The 18,461-nt window shown below is 44.6% G+C and overlaps 1 protein-coding gene and 1 pseudogene across 2 annotated transcripts; one reads left to right on the forward strand and one right to left on the reverse strand.

Moving 5' to 3' along the window:
* The first annotated feature begins 219 nt into the window (after nt 1–219).
* On the forward strand, nt 220–3,532 carry LOC136542732 (uncharacterized; annotated as a pseudogene).
* Nucleotides 3,533–4,737: 1,205 nt separating this feature from the next.
* On the reverse strand, nt 4,738–9,114 carry LOC136542733 (serine carboxypeptidase II-3-like). Of its 2 annotated transcripts, none has more exons than XM_066535301.1 (7): nt 8,372–9,114; nt 7,844–8,229; nt 7,486–7,743; nt 7,271–7,389; nt 5,530–5,679; nt 5,376–5,481; nt 4,738–5,209 (listed from the first exon to the last, which is right to left on the reverse strand). In XM_066535301.1, the coding sequence occupies exons 1-7, from the start codon at nt 8,772–8,774 to the stop codon at nt 5,021–5,023; spliced, it is 1,611 nt and encodes a 536-aa protein (XP_066391398.1). In that variant the 5' UTR covers nt 8,775–9,114; the 3' UTR covers nt 4,738–5,020. The 2 variants fall into 2 exon arrangements, with proteins under 2 accessions (XP_066391398.1, XP_066391400.1); XM_066535303.1 differs by having other exon boundaries at nt 4,743–5,209; nt 5,587–5,679; nt 8,372–9,108.
* Between the last annotated feature and the right edge of the window lie 9,347 nt (nt 9,115–18,461).

Raw genomic sequence — 18,461 nt, forward strand, 5'->3', positions numbered from 1 at the left:
AAAAATATGACTTATAAGCTAAATAAACAGGACAAGAATCAATCGTAAATCGATTTTCATAAATAAAATAACCTATAAAAGGACTTTTCTATATAGAGAAAAATAAGAATTTGATTAAAAAAAATAGAGAGATCAACTGGGCGGGCGGCGACGGCGACGTGTGGGTGGTGGCGGCTGGTCCCAAGCTCGGGGCGGGCGCGACGCGCGAGCACCGCACCGATGCCGATGCTCCTCCCACCCCCTCCAGCCCTCCTCACCCAACTACTACCCTTCATCCTCTCTCCGCCCTCCTTTGGTCCTCCCCCATCCGCTCCGCTCGCAGCACGCTCCCCGGCCTTCCCCTTGCCCCGCGATGTCGTCGTCGTCGCCGCCGCCCGACGACGACGACGGGGCGCAGGAGGTGGGCGCTGGCGCGGACGGCAGCGATGGGAGGTCGCTGGGCTACGGCGAGGCGGAGTACTGGGACGCGCGGTACGTGGAGGAGGGCGGCGCGCCGTACGACTGGTACCAGCGCTACGACGCGCTTCGTCCTTTCGTCCGCCGCTTCGCGCCGCCGGCGTCCCGGATCCTCATGGTCGGCTGCGGCTCCGCGCGTACGCAACACCCCCCCAACCTGCTCCCTTCTTCTACTCTGTCTCTACCCATCATACTGTCAGCACACCGGTAATAGCGGACGAGCAGAGTTACCGTTGCGGCGTTGCTTCGCTTTCTTCTACTTCCTCGATGTTCCCAAAAGTAGAAAGCCCAGGTCAAATTTCCTTCTTCCTCTTTTGCTCATAATAGTAAGTAGCTGGGAATGGACGCATTTGCACTTGCACCGGTAGAATAGAACAGAAGCCAAGCCGCTGTTTGGGTTAGCCACGCGATAGTTTCTGCCAAAGTGTGTCCGTCCGTGGTGATTTGGTTGCGCTTCTTTTTTATCTTTGCTTAGTTACATATAGTATCATCATGGCAACGGGACAGGGTCTTCCTCGCGCTGTCGCGCTACTTCTTTTCTGCCAAGTCATTTTCTTGGTCAGTCCACGTGTTGGGCATAGTGCTTCATCTGTTGTTTACTCTGAATAGAATCCTGCTGCTGCTGTGGGTTGCTCTACGGACTACAGCTAGGCCACTTGTGAAGTGAAGCAGTACTGAAATGGCATGCTCTTGTTATTGATGTTACTCGTCTACAAGCAGCAGCAGTGTTTCTTTGTTTTTCCTTATGTTGAACGTAGAGTCACATATCTCTGGAACCAGCACTTGGCTGTATGATTTATTTTCCTCCGTTGAGGATTTTTTTTTTTTTTGAAACGGTCGGCAGGAGCTCTGCCGAACTTGTATTGATATAGAAGGAAAAAATAACAGAGATGTATAATCGATTGTCTCAATCAACTGTGATCAGGCTAGTTCTGCAGCACGACAAGTTTGTTTTTGTTCTTGCCAGGAAAACCTTCATACGTTCATAATCTTTGGAGGTGTTTCTTCTTTTCCTTAATCACATTATCCATCCTAACCGACTAATTCAATTCCCTTCTCTGACTCTGCTGTCTGTAGTCATGTCGGAGGATATGGTCAATGACGGCTATGTGGAGATAGTGAACATTGACATCTCTTCAGTTGTGATTGAGATGATGAGAAAGAAATACTTCAATGTTCCGCAGCTGCAATGTATCCTTTGTCTGTTATCATTTCCATTTGTTCGGAGCTGCAATCGACCTTCCATTGATACCCTTATGACCTGCAGACTTGCGCATGGATGTTAGAGATATGAGTATGTTTCCTGACGAATCGTTTGATTGTGCAATTGATAAAGGTGTGTGATCCTGCTATGATGTTCTGTTTGTGGCCATTACGGACATGCATTTGTAATTTCAGTTACTTAACTTTGTTAAATTCTTAGGTACTCTGGACTCATTGATGGTAAGTAGGTAACATAAGTCGCTGTGTCCTTTTGCTTATTTCTGAACCTCTTCAACAATGCTGTCTTGCTGCTTTCATAGTGTGGTGTGGATGCTCCTCTCAGTGCAGCGCAGATGATTCTGGAAGTGGACAGGTTTTTTAGTGTCTAGCTGCCTCTCTGAAGTATCACTCTGCAGTGTCATCTGCGCCAAGATATCTCATAAATTTCAACAGCCCTGCGGCCTTATCAGTTATTTACTTTTTATTGCAGGCTTCTTAAACCAGGAGGAGTCTTTATTTTGGTAAGCACTGTGTACATTTGCTCCGAAAGTAGTGCTGTTGAGGACGATTTGGGCCTCAGTTCTAGATTATTTCTCCATTCCTCTTCTTAGTCATGGACCTATGGGCCTTAGTCACTACACAGCCCATCAACAGTAATTAAAATGTTGAAACCCTGATATATGTTTTGATCCATTTTCGTGTCTGGACTTGTAGATAACATATGGTGATCCATCGGTACGAGTGCCCCATTTGAATCAATCAGCATGCAACTGGAAAATTGTACTTTACATTCTACGTATGTATAAAACTTTAGTTTGAGTTTTTATCCCTTGCTTTGGAGACATATGTGTTGTCTAACTGACAGTAAATTTTGTATATCATGGTATGTTTCCTTTTCCTTTTGTATTGTGGTACAACCGTACAATGCTTAGGAGAAGGCTTCAACACTTGTTTTTCACGTATAATGCAATTGAAGTGAGAACTGAGTTTTCTCTTTTTTTTTTCTCATGAATGTTGCCTGTTCCGTTACATAAAGTTACTAATATGTGTAATTTATTTCATTTAATTCTGGAGTACTGCAAGAGTTCTACTAATAGAAGAACATTGCCTATTTTCTTTCTTTCTTTATTTTATCTATGAAGATGCTCGGACCAAAGTAGTAGATTGTGATTCCTGTATCAGCCATACACTTTTGTTCCCCCATGTAATATTCTTCAGAAGAATGACATCTTTTAGTAGAATTAGTGTTCCATACTACCCCACATAGTGGTACAGAAAGAGGATAAATAATGGTATGATAAAATGAAAACAGATAGCTGTGTAAATCCCTGCTGAGTAAAAAAAATGAACACCTTTATGCTGGCTTCATCATTGCTGTTTTAATGTATTGCAGCAAGACCTGGATTCACTGAAGAGATAAGGAGGCGTGTATTTGATCCTGTTCCACTGACAGAGAGGGGTAGACTCCCTGATGGATTTGTTCCAGAGGATCCTGACTCTCATTATGTCTATGTCTGCAAAAAGATGCAAGGATTAACAGGGACAAGTTCCCCAACTGTTAACCACATAGAGAGTCAAGGGGAAGAATGAACTGTAGGCTGATTCACCCCCAGAAGATTTGTGGATTGTTATGATTTATATACAAGATCAGATGACGCGATGTTGCCACTATTGTTATGGCCATCCAAATTTAGAAGCGTGCCATTGCATGCATGTATATTTAACTGATCTTGTAATCCAATGTATTGTGCAACAGGTGTCTTCTTTAGCATTATTTTCTGTATCATCTTGGAAAGCACAACGGAATTGTTTGGTACACTCGAGGAAGATAATATTTTTTATTGGAAGAAATGAATTGGTGTGGAACTGGAAATTCTTTGTTTCTGCAAGATTTGCTTGCACTGATGCACGATTGAGATTTCTGAGACTTGGCCATTCCGCCATGATGCTATTTAATACTTTCAACTCATGGAAGCGATGTTACATTATTTCCTCGAGGTTCCAGTACATAAGTATCGTCGTCTAACATTCTCTGTCATATTTTTTTTTATCGTCTTATAAATTGGTATCCCTCTCCCCTAAAATAGTTCAACTTTAGAGTTGTATTAAGTCAAACTAATTTGAATTTGACTAAATTTATGACTTCAAATTAGTATCACTAGGTATACCATGAAATATATTTTCATAATCTACTTATTTAGTGTTATAAATATTGTTATTGTTCATTATAAAGTTAGTCAACTTAAGATAGCTTGACTCGGAATGATATTAGGAGTTAATTTATTTTACTTTTGGACAGACGAAGTATCTGCAATTGCACATTGAAGCAGCGCTTTTTTAGCACACTTTTTTTAGAGTTCAAGGGTGGCCCCCGGCCTTTATATTGCAAAGACCAAACCGTTTAGCGCCTTACAAAATCTCAGAGTTCAGAATTCCACCTGAGCACATAAAGCCTCAACAGGCAAAACAGAAAGCACAAGAACAGCAAGTGTAACTACTGGCATCAGACACTACATTCCCCAGGCTTCCGCAAGGCTCGAAAAGTTAATCCAGTTCCTTTCACGCACCATCTTCTCCAGGTCATCCCCATTTGCCAGCAGGGCTTTAGCTTCATCAGGTAAAGCATTGTTCTTCCAATCAGTCCCAGCTTGATATAAGACACGTTCCCATTGGTCATTCACCTGACTCAACCAGGTAGTCGGTGAGGTCTTGTAGCGAAGCTTTTTAGCTTGTCCAGGCGATCCAGAAATTCTGGGACTTTCTCCTTCGGACATAGAGAACTCCAATTGTGCAGCATAGCAGTTACCTTCAGTACCAGCACTCGCACATCGACCCAGAGTATTCCCTGAAAACACATGCTATTTCTTAGTTTCCACAGCCCCCACAGGGCAGCAGCACAAAAAATATTCTCCACTACAAATTTCCTATTGCTAATCCACATAGTTCCTATAGACACAAAGTCTGTACCAACTTGCTTATTTAAGATTTCAGAAAGAATGGACCAAAGTTGCTTTGCTACTACGTAGTCAAAATATAAATGATTGACAGTTTCAGCCTCTGAACAAAATAAACAAGTAGGATCCTTGATCTTCTTCCTAATACTCAAATTATCCCTAGTCAGAACATTATTCTTCGACAATAAAAGATTTGTTTGATTCCATCTTCATTCGTGTACAGAATTCTCTCTAGGAGTATATGACTATATAATTGCCTTTTGCAGACCTGCAGTTACATGATCTGCAAGGTGCGTATGTTTCTATCTCTAACTTTGATTCCCTTTCGCTTTCTTTCTCTCTCGTACTGGATCAAATGGATACATGTTGTTGTAGTGCTGCCGGTGCACTCTCTGTACTTCATAATGCTAAGCCGACTCGCATGTTTTGCAGTCAGGGAGCGTTTTGCCTGCAAGGAAATTCTGGACAAGCACGAGCGCTCGCTTTGGCTGGTAGCTGGGCACCTCGTGGCCGGCTCCCCTCACGGTGACCAGGCTGAGGCTGCCCTTCTCCTTGCCCTTGTACTCCACCACGTATCCACCCACCTCTCCGGCGCCCTGAAAAATTCAGTTAGTTCATACTACCATAACATTGAAATGATCACCACAAAATGCAAAAGAAAAAAACAGATATTATTCAGACTAAAAAATGTTTGCATTGCCCTTATGTTTGCTTTGATATTTCATTGAAGAGAACAGGGGAGGGAAGTGTTGAGTAGAGCACCTGAGTGCTGCTGAACCATGCCCTCCATTTTGCAGCAACAGGGAGCTGGAGCTGGTTGACGGAGTACCTGCTGGAAGTGACCGGCACTCTCCCATCGGTGTCTCCACTGCAAAAAAAATCACAGTGACATCGTGCAGAATGCTACTACTAGTACGTTTCGATTTCCACTTGCTGCATCAGTGGAGCTGAAAGAGATGCTGTGCTGGCGTACCTGTACACCCAGACCCTGACGTCGTTCTTGAGGAGCTCCGTGAGAATAGGCAGCACGGTCGTGGCGCTGTCAGTCCAGCGTCTCAAGACATCACTGAAAACAGATTGAACAGCTTTGTTTCAAAAAAAGAAAAACTTTGGCAAGATATAATACTAATATGAAACCATGTTCATCTGTTGCAGACGATAACTGCCGCTTCACATGGGCCCAATCAATTGTCGCAGCACGCAGCATGGGCTGGAACAAGTGGATCAATCATCACAGATTACTTCCAAGATGCGCAAGCAATTCCGGTAGATCCATCCATGCATGTTTTTTTTTCTGGGTCCGATATGTGGAGTGTACTGCTCCATGCATATATTTAAATTTGAGAACTGTATGTAATATAATCCCAAATCATGGAGATCTACCGGTATATATAATCCCAAATAATGCTGGTATATATTCGTCATGTGCGTTGGATCACACCATGAATCATGGGTGCATGAAAACTATGCAGGCAGTGCTATCAGATCCTGGACTCCGGCTACCTACCTCAAATGCGATAGAACCCACTTGACAGGTGCGTGTAATGGAATCATATATAGAGTCAAATCAGGAACCCTAAATTAAACTATTGCCATGCATTCCCTGAATTCTCATTTGTTACTTGGGAAAACAAAACTAAGGGCCTGTTTGGATGGAGGAGCTTAGTCCATGTTTTGGATGCCAAATTGAAGGCCTAAACATGAAGTAATCATGATCTGACAAAAAATAATAGAGGCTAATTGATAGTAGAACTCATTAGAAAAAAAAAGGAAAAAATATATTTAGTCCATGTTTAGCCTATTATCTATCGAAGGACAAACTTTAGTCCGGTTTCCAAACAGACCCTGAGATCCCTCGGAAGCAGGGATGTAGCCATGTAGGGTTGCGTCCCCATTGGTTTGGAAGCTGGAGCAGCACGCAATTTCTGCACGCTTGCCCAACTCACGGAAACAAGCTACTGAAACAAGCTGTGCAGTTGGTGAAAGTTCGAAAGCTTTGTTTGAGCGTGCAACCACCTACTGCCTCTTTTGCGTTGTTCCTGTGCTAAACCTACCGTTCGCGGAAGCGTATATATTACATATTTATACACACACACACACACGCAATAGCGCCCATTAATCCTTTATCATACTGTTACGGACGAGATCCGAGGGAATTATTCAGGGCAGATGCACGAGAGCACTTTCTATTCTCCGTGCATGTGCTGAACCTAATCCTATTATATATGTTATTATGAATAATTTTGCCGTAATCCAGCTCGAACGACCCTAGCGTGAACTGTAACGAACGGAATCAGTGTGGATTTCGTATGCCGTAAGCCAGGGCGAATTTGTCTGAATGATTGTGCTTGACTGCTGCCGGTGTTGTGCAGTGCAGCAGCTTGCTAATCATCTATCATCAGTAGACTGGCGACCGGTGAAGCAAGCATGGAAAAATATCTGCAGCCACGAAAGCCAATCATGAGTGCACATGAGTGCACCGGTGGCCGGCCGGACCACTTGGATGCTTGCGCTGTATTTCAACCAAATCATGTGCAAAACTATACAGAAATGCATATACATGCTCCGTCTGAAATATGGTGAAATTCGTGAGTTCCAAATTAAACAGGCCAATTTTTAAATTTTTTGGGAGCAGTGGTACGGACGGATGGGTGTACCTGCAGGCGGACCAGGGGTGGTCGAGGCGGGTGACGTTGGCGTGGAGCGCCTTCTGCACGTCCGGGTCGTTGAGGTAGGCGTTCACGTAATAATCCGAGCACGGATCAAAGTTGTCCATCTGCAGCAACATTTATATATTTATTTATGTCACATTATTCTTAGCTGATGATATTAGCTAGCGATGAAATCGGCGGCGAGCTGAGGTAAGACGCACCGAGGGGGTGATCGGCGGCGAGACGAGGTCGGCGGACTGACAGTTGGGCGCGTAGATGTTGTAGATGTCGATGTCCTCCAGGGCCTCGCCGGCCTCCGACGTCGCCTCGTCGCACTTGTCGGAGCCCGCGGCGGTGGCGCTGAAGTTGCAGTACCTGTCGATGGCGTCGGCCGTCGCGTCGGAGATGAGCGCGTGCGTCCAGAAGAAGTCGTACATGCCCTTGCTGTCCGTCCAGTCGTTGATCACCGCGTTCCCGATCTTCGCCCGGCACGACACGAAACCTCAATTAGTTGGCCGGGTCGTAACATCATTATTGGCTGCACGGCCCGGCCGGGTCACGTACGTTACACGTACATACCATGATGCCCTTGAGGTTGATGGGCGACGACGACGGCTTGCCGGTGGCGTGGCGGAGGATGGCGTGGGCGAGCTGCGGGACGTAGTGGCCGGCGTAGCTCTCGCCGGCGAGGTAGAAGCCGCGGCCCTTGTACTCGGGGAACTTTTCCATCCAGTTGAGCAGGAACTGGAGCGCGTCCTCGGCCGTCTTGTTGTCGCCGAACCGGCCGTAGTCCGCCGTCGTGTTGGAGTAGGAGAAGCCCACGCCGGCGGGGCTCTCCAGGAACAGCACGTTCGCTGCGTTGTTCCACGCGTACGGGTTGCGGTACAGCGTCTTGCCGTCGCTCTTCACCCGGAAAGGGCCCAGCTCCTCCATGGCGCCGTACCCCAGCGACGAGCACCCGGGGCCTGTCCGTCCGTGTCCGGCCATGGCGGGAATGGATCAACGTCCAACACGTGAGAAGAGAAGCAACCGGTACGTGACCGCAATCAAGTCAACCCAGCTACCTAATGACTACTGATTAGTGTCTAGTGAGCAAGCAAGCCATACCTCCGTTGAGCCAGAGGAGGAGTGGCTTGGCCGCCGACGCCGACCCGCCGCCGACGGCCTCGGCGAGGTAGTAGAAGAGCGCGCGCCCGGCCGCGGCGTCCACCGTCACGTACCCGGCGTACTGCTCGAAGTCCACGCCTGACGGCTGGCCGGGCAGCTTGTCCACGTGGTCGTCCTCCTTGCGCCCCACGGGCGGCGACGCCGCGTGCCGGGCCGCTCTGTCCGTCGCCGACGCGACCGCCAGCGACGCCGACTCGGCCGGCCGCGGCGACCCGCGCAGGCGCGCCAGGTAGTCGCCCTGCCGCAGCCGCGCCGCCTTGGCCGTGGCGCCGGGGAGCAGCGGCAGCGCGAGGCAGAGCACTACCAAGAGCGGCAGCGCGGTGGCGGTGGTGGTGGTCCTCATGGTGCGTGCTCTGTCCGGTGGTTACGGTGCTGGGCGAGCACGAGCACGAGCACGTCGGACCGGAGGGCGTCCAGTATATATAGGCATGGACATGGATGGGCTGCCACTGCGAGCTGGATTCTTTTTTCTTTCTCTTTCAGTCTCTGAAGGAGAAGGATGGATTCGCTGAATTCGATGTGCAGCAGTGGGGCGGATGACAGGCAGGAATTGGTGGCAGGAAGGATTCTCCATTTCAATCAAGAGGATCACCCACTAAGCCATGCATGGTTGTGCATGAATGCTCGGTCCCAATGGCCAATGCAAATGCTTCTGTTGCTGTCCATTGTCCATTGCTCTGTTCTTACTCGGGAAGGGGAAACTGCCGTGAAGATCCTATCAATATTCTATACGTGAGAAGTACTCCCTCCATTCCAAATTACTCGGGAAAGCTTTTGCTACGTACATAGATATACAATTGTGTCCAATGATATATTTGGGAGGGCTCCTCTTTTTTTTTCACCGAAAAAGGGATGCAAACAACTACTCCTACTAAACCGTTTGGTAGGGCTCTTCCGAAGAGCCGGAGTCGAAAAGAAGCCCTACAAACGAGGCCTAAATATGGAGTGAAAACTACGTATTAGGAATACCAAAAACGTCTTATAATTTGGAATAGAGGGAGTCTAGTATTTTAGGATAAATAAATTATAGTAAATCTCCTATCTTATTTTCTATAACTATAACTTTTACTCCCTCCGTCTCAAAATAGAAGTCGTTATGGGATGCGTGTTGGTCAAATTTTCTCAACTTTGACTAAGTTTGTAGAAAATGCATGCATTATTTATATCTTCAAATAAGTTTATTATGAAAGTATATTCAACGATCTATCTAATGATAATAATTATATATTATAAATATTAATATTTTATATATATATTTGGTCAAAGTTACAAAGTCTTTGACTTCTCGAGAAGTGAGAATGACATCTATTTTGGGACGGAGGGAGTAAGAGATATTCTAAAAACAGCCTCCTGTTTCTAAATAAAAGGAGATAACTCTTCTCCCCTGTCCCTAAAATATAGGAGACAAGTTTTAGATAACCTGCTACAATAGTGATCTCTTATATCTTAAATTGATTTCAAGGTACTCTTCTAAAACAACTTGACAAGAGATCGGGTGGAGTTGCTCTAACCCTCCTAATCAGGTTGTTTTAGTATTCTATTAGGTCAAACTTTTTTTAGCTTGGACCATTTTTCAATCTAATTATTTGAAAAGTTAAGTTATTTAGATTCGAAACACAAGGTTGATATTACTATATTCATCATGAAAATACTTTCTCAATATATGTTTTCACTATTCAAGATGGTATATTCTAACAAAACTTGCAATCAAGAGGATCACTCACTAGGCTAGGCACCGAATGGCCAATGCAAATGGTTCCGTTACTGTCCAGTGTCCATTACTACTCTGTTCTTACATGGGAAAGGGAGCCGCCAGCATCTCCATTCGGTATTCTATCCGGTCTTCTATACCTAAAAAGTACTAAATCCGTTCCAAATTATAGTTTATTTGACTTTTTTACCTCAAGTTTGACCACTCGTATTATTCAAAAATTTATATAAAATATCACTTCTTTTGTTGCGGCTTGCTTTATTAACAAAAATTCTTCAAGAATGACTTAAATTTGACTATGTTGGCATAAATTTTTTGAATAAGACGAGTGGTCAAACTTGAGATAAAAAAGTCAAACGAACTATAATTTGGAACGGATGGAGTAGTATTTTAGGATTTTAGGAGATGAAGTATGAGATTTCCCATCTCATCTTCTGTCCCTATAAGTTTTAAGAGATGTCTTAAAAACATCCTCCTTTTTCCTAATAAACGAGACAACCTCCTCTTCTCTATCCCTAAAGAAATATAGGAGACAGGTTTTAGGTAATCTGCTAAAACAATGAGCTCTTCTCGTAGTCAGGATGTAAGTCGTCTTAGTATTCTATTGGGTCAAACTTTTTTAGCTTGGACCATTCAATATAAATATATGAAAAGTTAAGTTATTTATATTCGCAACACACGGTTGCTATACTATATTGATCATATTTTCACAATATATGTTTTCACTATTCAAAATGGTACTATATTCTAACAAAAATTGCAAATCAAATTGTCGCATTGGAGACTATGCCAATGTCATAAACGACCTGCGTTTGGAACCAGAGGTAATAGTATTACCGGTCGCTTTGCTACAAAGCTGTCAAGGATTTGGATTTGGTCAGAGAAATAAAGGTGATGAACGGATAATTCTTCTGTCACATTCTACTGCTTTGATAACTTGATAAAGACATGGCCAATTCCAAGTTACTAGTTGGGTTAGGAATGAAAACCTTTTCTTGTTGTTTCGTCAGCAGAAGTAGACTTTCTCTTGGCACGCTAACACTATGATATGACCTTGATGAGTATTGGAAGTGTGAAGGAAACGGCATCAGCATATCTAAACTTAACCTTGAAGGCTTAACTAACTTTGGGAAAATGCTTCCTGGTTCCACACAGTGTCACATTGTCTAATCGGTCGGACACAAAAACAAAAGGAAATCAAAATACGAGCGAGGGCCGCAAAATTCTCACATGTTTGCATGTGAAATACGTGGGAGTGATGCGATCGACACAGAGAAACCGTGCACTTTGTCATGGCTACGGGTTAATTTCAACATTACATATGGACAGGTTTCTGTCAAAATTATTGCTATGTGCGTACTTGAGATGAGTAGATGACAATGAATCAATGATGTATTGATGTCCCGTTCAATAGTTAAAGCAGTGAGTTGAATCATAATCATCTAGAAGTTGATCCCTTCAAGATAGATAAAAGATGAGACGCGGTGTGTACACCACCCACAAGTCCTGAGGGCTGAGAAATACACCTCAGCCTCGGGCATCGAGGATTTTTCCCTCTCTATATTCTCTTTTTTATTTTGTGCCTTTGTAATACAGAGGCGGGAACAAATGCTCGGTTAGGTTTCCCCCTCTAATTGTCGACTTGGCACGATGCTTTTATTTTTTTTAAATATATATTTTAAGATTTAACGGCGTTGATGTTTCTTCCGGTGATAGACGAATATGCTCGTCAATAATGATATATTTGTGGTGATTTCGTCAACTTTAAGATCTGCCACTTAGATCTTTTGGGTATCTTTATAGTAATATTTATTTACGTGTGTGCGTTCGTAATAGCAAGTGTATATGTGTGTGTTTATGGCAATCCGATCCGTGTGCAATTTGAAAATAAAAGTAACACGAGGACCGGGGAGGAAGTGGAACGTACCTTTTGGCCTCTCTATTCTGGCGGTGCTCCAGCTTTGTTATCCATAATCTGGTTAGGCAAGTACAAGGTACTAGTAATTACCACGTGATTGAGAGCTAAGCTTGGTCAGCTTTTTATTATATTATTAGAGCCTTCCACTATAGAAAATGGCCACCACTTTTACAATATCCGATTAATTAAATTTCTTTGAAAGCATGTTATTGGTTACATCCCTTTCGATGGATACCCCGCGTATATGCGCGTTTCAGATTTACTCTTTTCAGTAAAAAAAAAAGCGGTGTCATGGAGTATGCGTTTACCACCTTTTCGGTTTGATGTATATATACTATATATCAATATTACCTTTAGAGGCAAAATCATGGCCGGTCCTTCAACTTGGCAAGAGATATCATAGATCCCTCTATTCTTAAAATGCTATTTCTGGGTCATGAACTTGATTTTAGGTATCATCCAGGTTGAAACAGGTCCTAACATGCTCTGTACGCTGATGTGGCACGCTGACTGTGCATTAACGTGGCCTCTACTTATAAGGCCGGTCCTTTAACTTGGCAAGGGGTGTCACCTAGGCCCCTACTCTCAAATGTTATTACTGAGTTCATAAACTTGGCTTTGCTTATCATTTAGGTCCAAGCGGATCCTGACCCGAAACGTCACCTTGTGCCAGCTGCTCGCAAACTTTACTTTGAAAAAAAGTGTGACAGCTTAGAAGGAGAACTAAATGTTTTTTCAATAATAAGAAAAAATATAGGCACCTATATTTGAATCGGAGAGGGAGCTCGAATTAAGTGGTTAGGTGTATGATCACACTTAGGTCTTGTTCGGTTATCTGGTATTGATTCCCAGCTGAACTCTTTCCTTAACTAATTTATACTATAACCCTATTCGCTTCTCTTATAATCCGTACTTTTCAGTTTGTTTTTTCAGCCGGAACAATATTTTTCTCTCACAATAAATCAGTCGGAACAGTGTTTCGGCTTGTTTTTTCAGCGAAGCGAACGGAGCTTATAGAGGAACACTTCCGGACGCCGCATGGTCCATTCGAGAACAACCGAACGAGCCTTAACCAGTTCAATTAGCTAGGCTAACGCACTACAAAGTCCCACTTTGTGAGCAGTAGTTCTTTTTATGTTTCCCTAGTCCAGAAAGGACAACGAACGGAACAAGTATCGCTTCGTTGGAAATTATCGTCCTGTTCGTTTGGGCATGACTGAAAGTACTGTTGGCTGGTTTGACGTGAGAAAAAAATATTATTCGTTGGCTGATAAGTCATGACTTATAAGCTAAATACGACCAAACGAACATGTTGTATATGGTGTGTGCCAGTCTGCCAGATAAGATGCCTCGTCAGTTGCGTTGACTTCCATGCATGTTTGTTCGAAGTCCGTACGTACGAGAGCTCCGTGCGATTTCATGCGTGCAAACAATGCTCCATGCAAAGGTTTCATCGAAGACGAAGCTAGGAAATCATCGTCCCGATGTCATGTGCAGCTAGCTCACCTGGAAGCTCTCCTCTGTACCCACGCCAACAAATTCGGAATCCATGGGTGCACACGTCGTGTCGTCGTAGCACACGCGCTACATGCCAAGTGATCGAGCAAAAGTGACACTTTTTACAGTGCTTGGTGAAGTCGCCGCACGATGAGGTTCAGGTCTTCAGGATCCATGAGGTGCGGTGAGGCCGTCGGCGGCGTGAGTCACGCACACGCAGAACGCATGCAGACACATGGTGCGGCCGATTTGCAGTGGCGACAGGTACATTGCACTTTTGCAGTGTTGCCGGACGTCCAGAATCGGTCTCCGTCGCCGGCGACGTCGACGTCGAACGGTGTGGTGGCGAGTGGAGCCGGTATACGTGCAGGTGCCGTCGCATCACCGCGCACGAACCGAGCAGAAGGTCGTGCGATCTATCATTCAGAGGCTGCATGCAGAATGTTGCTGCTGCCCACTGGAGTCTGGAGGCGACTAGCCGACTAGCTAGACCGTGTGGCGAGGCAACAAATTATTATGGCCCCAGTCGTCGTTCAAAATCAAAATAATCTGACCAGAGAGTTTTTTTTTTTCAAGCAGCATCTAAACAGGTGGCATTCCATGTGGATGAGCATACTTTTTTTTTTCTGTTGATGAGCTCTATCGGTATCCAGTGCTATATTATATTCGCTTGGTCGAAAAAACATCGGCATACTTTTTTTCTGTTGATGAGCTCTATCGGTATCCAGTGCTATATTATGCGCGTGTTTAGTTGGGTGAATTTGGGAATTTGGGCTACTGTAGCACTTTCGTTTTTTATTTGGCAATTAGTGTTCAATTATGGACTAATTAGGCTCAAAACGTTCGTCTCGTAATTTCCAACCAAACTGTGCAATTAGTTTTTTTTCGTCTACATTTAATGCTCCATGCACGTATCGCAAGATTCGATGTGATGGGTACTGTAGCACTTTTTAAGAATTTGAGGTAGAAACTAAACACGCGCTATATTCGCTTGGTCGAAAAAACATCAGTCACGCTAGTAGCGTCCGGACGTCCGCTGCTGGGTCCATGTCCGAACGCAGCTCCCCGTGCTCCGTGCCTACTGCTGCTAGAACGACTCGTCCTACTCACGTTTTTCAAACATCACAGCATCAAGAAAGAGGAGGAGACACCGAAGTAAGACAGCAAAAGGCAAGAAGCGAGATGCAACACCCAATGTATTTTTAAAACATCCAAATTAAACATTTGCAACATACGTTTGAAATAGTTAAAACAATTGCAACATACGTATGAAACACTTGTAAAAACACCTGAAAATGCTCGAAAAAACCATTGCAAAATATATGGAACATCCAGACAAAACACATACAACATATTTGTGAAACGCATGCAACATCCAGATAAACACACTTGCAAACATACCTCTGCAAAAACAGATGAAACATTTAGAATAGACGCTTGCAACATACGTGTACAACCATTACAACATATGCAACATCTCGATCTAGTTTTGCAACATCCATATGAAACACTTGCAATATACCTCTGAAACATCCAAAACACTTAAAACATACACTTGCAATATGTGCTTTCATGTGCAACATCTCTTTGCTGCTTGGACGAATGGAGACTCGTCAGCGCGGAGCTCGACGCCGGCTCAGAGCTCGATGTCGCGGAGTCACGCGGGGGATGCTAGTGGGCGGGCAGCTAGGTGCAACCCCAATGAGCGGTTGCGCCGCTCCCGGCGACAGGACGAGCGAGGTCCCCACGGCGAGGCGCCCCCACGGTGTGCTGGAGAAGGGGAGGTGGCGGGCGTGTGACCTCGGAAGCCTACTGTTGATGCTGCTTCTCATCCGTCGGTGGCGGGGAAGGAGGAGGGATGGCGAGAGCGGGAGGCGGCGGCGACAGCGTGGAGCCGAGGCGAAGGAGGAACAAGAGCAGAAGCAGGGAGAAGATCGAGACCGGGGAGAGCACGAGGAGCAACACCGGAATGAGGAATTGACATCCTGCTTCTTTAGATGGAGAAGGCATGAGGAGAGCATCGGGGAGCAAGCATATTGGGCAGAAGAGGCGCGGATGGCACATACGGGAGTGGGGAATCCGCATCCATCCGTCCGGACGTCCTGAGGAGAGTGTTATCGAAAAACGATATATCTTTTTTTTTGTTTCATCACTGGGCGGTCGGAGGAGACTGAATAATGGTTAGAGCGCTAGCAAATTCTGTTGTCTCGTTGGATTGTATCGTCTTCTTCGCTAAGTTAGCTGATAGCTCGATTAATAAGATAGTGGCATCAGCCTAACTTTGTTGCACACCAAACTGCTGCATGCGGAGACTGGAATTTGACTGCCTGAAACAATGATGCGCAGTCGTCATTATCATCTCTCGCCCGCCGTCATTCCATCGCGTCTGGGCCGTTCGGCTCTTGGGTCACTTTCGATCGGGTGTACTAGTAGTCTGCAGTGTCATGGCATCCGCATCCTCTTGGCCGGAATTGGAAGAATCCACGCTAGTAGACAGCAGTCACCACTCCAGCCACCACGCTCGGCACTATATCTGTTTTCGTATTTTTCTCTAAAAAAAGTCGGAGTTAGAGCCAGGTATCGATAACGTGGCATGCGAATGCAGATTTGTCTCGGTTACTGGTACCAATAAATATGTATTGAATACGGGACAAGATAGGTCCGGATAATGTCGCCAGGAATATTTTTAAAAATATTGAGTAAGGCAACAATAATATGTATCACATGTTTTTAATTCATCAAGACACTTTAGTCAAATACCAAAAAAAAATCTCATATTAAGAACACATGCATAAATTTTAGTCAAATGGCTCGAAATATTATCAAATTTTAAACTTTTGCAAAAGAAAATATGCATTGATTGGCTATTTTATCTTCTCAATTAACTTTGAGTTTATTATCAATTTAGCAAAGTCGAATGTGTACTTAGTTCATACTTCATATATCTATATACTTTAGATTTACCATTTTTTAGCTGAAAATCATCTTACTCCAATCCTACTGGATATCCAACGGAAGTATCCGGATCTAATATCCACTTAGCCAACCGAATTATTTGACCGGATATCCGATATCTCATATCCATATTCGATATCTAAGAAAGTGACTAGATATATGAGAAGGTAAAAACTAAACCTGCTAGAGGCATCTCGAGTTAAGTTTAACTTGAGGCCCCCAATTTGGCAAAAAAATAACAACTATAAGAACCAACAAATACCCTGAAACGGAATAATGAGAGAGGATGATGGAAGTAAGAAATGGTACCATAATCCACATCGGTAGCGCTTCGATGATCCTCCAGCTTTGGCAACCTCCGTTTCAAATTAGGGTTAGAGGGTTGAGATTAAGGTTTCGGGTTTGGGGTTGGGTAAGGCAATATGTGCCTATCAAGTTTAAAGGGGATGGGGCTACGCCACTAGTGGTGGTGCGGACTGACACTAGTGGTGGTGTGTGGCCGAACGGATGGCGGCGGTGCCACCACCACCGGAATAGTGGTGGAGGTCGGTTGAGGAGGGTTGGTTGGTGGGGGCATCGGATTTGTAGCAATTAGTGGTGCGATGATGGTTGTTGCTCTGGCGGTGATGGTGCCACCAGATTGGGAGGCACGATGACGAAGACGAGGAAGCCTGAGATAAGGAAGGGGAGGATGGTTCTTGACGGCTTGTTCATACTAGTTAGCAAGGGCAACGGGATCCAATGACGATGGCACCTACAGATCAGAAGGGATGATGGTGGAGACAAGACACTTGGGTGTTTTTGTACCGGTTAATTAGTGGCAGCTATGGTCGTGAGGAAGCAAGCCGACAATGGTGACGCGCCTGAATCAGGACAGACAACGATGGAGGCAAGGAAGCATAGGAGGAGGGAGAGGACGAGGAGGAGAAGGAGGGAGGACGAGAAAGACAGAGACCTTGGGACTGGATCGGACTAGAAGTAGGACTTGGTTCGGGCCCTCTCGTGCTTTGTGCCGCTTTGGGTCGTAATCTCTAGGTACTCTAGACACGTTGGACTGTGCCAATACAACACGAGAACTCTTTGCTTCGGCTCAAAAAATAATCCATGGCACGTCAGCACACCTTCAAGTTGAAATGGTCCGACCATCGAAATATTTTTGTTTGTTTTCTTAAACGAGATAGGACCTAGGTGGTTTTTCATTAAGAAAAGAAATATGCAACCAAATTCAGCCCAAGACAAGACAACCTAGGTGGTTGGGTGCATTGACACACCTCTTACCCAACAAGTTAGCTAGGCTCACTTCTTTTTGTTTGTTTTCTTCAAACTTCAATAATTTTTATAGTCTATTCTTAGGTGAGTGGTGGTGTAGTAAATACTTAAAAATATATTTTAGTGTTGTAGATATACTTACATACCATTCTCGTGCCGTGCCAGTCCAGTACTCCCTACATTCCTAAATAACTATCGTCATTGGTATGCGTGCCACAAGTTTAACTAAATTTGTAAAAAATACGTGCAACATTTGTATCTCTAAATAAATTTATTAAAAAACTAGATTCAATGATCTTTTCAGTGATAATAGTTATTTACCATAAATATTAATATTTTTAAATATATATTTAATCAAAGTTGTTTATAAGTAAGCGAAATCGACATATATTTAGGGATTACGAGTTATGTTGTGTCATCCAACGTAGATCCTAGTATTACACGGTCCTCGTGCTGTCGACCGTGTCATGGCCTTCCCTCAATTAACATGGCCTACGTTTTTCAGCTGTTGATCGGATGGTGTTCCGACCGTTTACGCATAGAGCGTAGAAGCCTGCGTCCTACGGCCGTCGTGTAAAGCTGGCGGTCTTGTCGGCTCGGCCGTCCGTTCCGTCCGTCCATTTTGACACTGGAAGCTTCCTGCGCTCTAAACTTTCCGGTGGTTACCGGACCGGCACCGG

The sequence above is a fragment of the Miscanthus floridulus genome, chromosome 3, assembly GCF_019320115.1.
Source record: "Miscanthus floridulus cultivar M001 chromosome 3, ASM1932011v1, whole genome shotgun sequence".
Taxonomy (NCBI): Eukaryota; Viridiplantae; Streptophyta; class Magnoliopsida; order Poales; family Poaceae; genus Miscanthus; species Miscanthus floridulus.

What these genes read in the sequence shown, in the direction of transcription:
- LOC136542733 (XM_066535301.1), bottom strand. Translation starts at nt 8,774, where the DNA reads ATGAGGACCACCACCACCGCCACCGCGCTGCCGCTCTTGGTAGTGCTC. An exon ending in CCTCCTCTGGCTCAACGGAG is followed by an intron (nt 8,230 to 8,371) that starts GTATGGCTTGCT and finishes ACGGACGGACAG; the next exon opens with GCCCCGGGTGCTCGTCGCTG. An exon ending in TCAACCTCAAGGGCATCATG is followed by an intron (nt 7,744 to 7,843) that starts GTATGTACGTGT and finishes TGCCGGGCGAAG; the next exon opens with ATCGGGAACGCGGTGATCAA.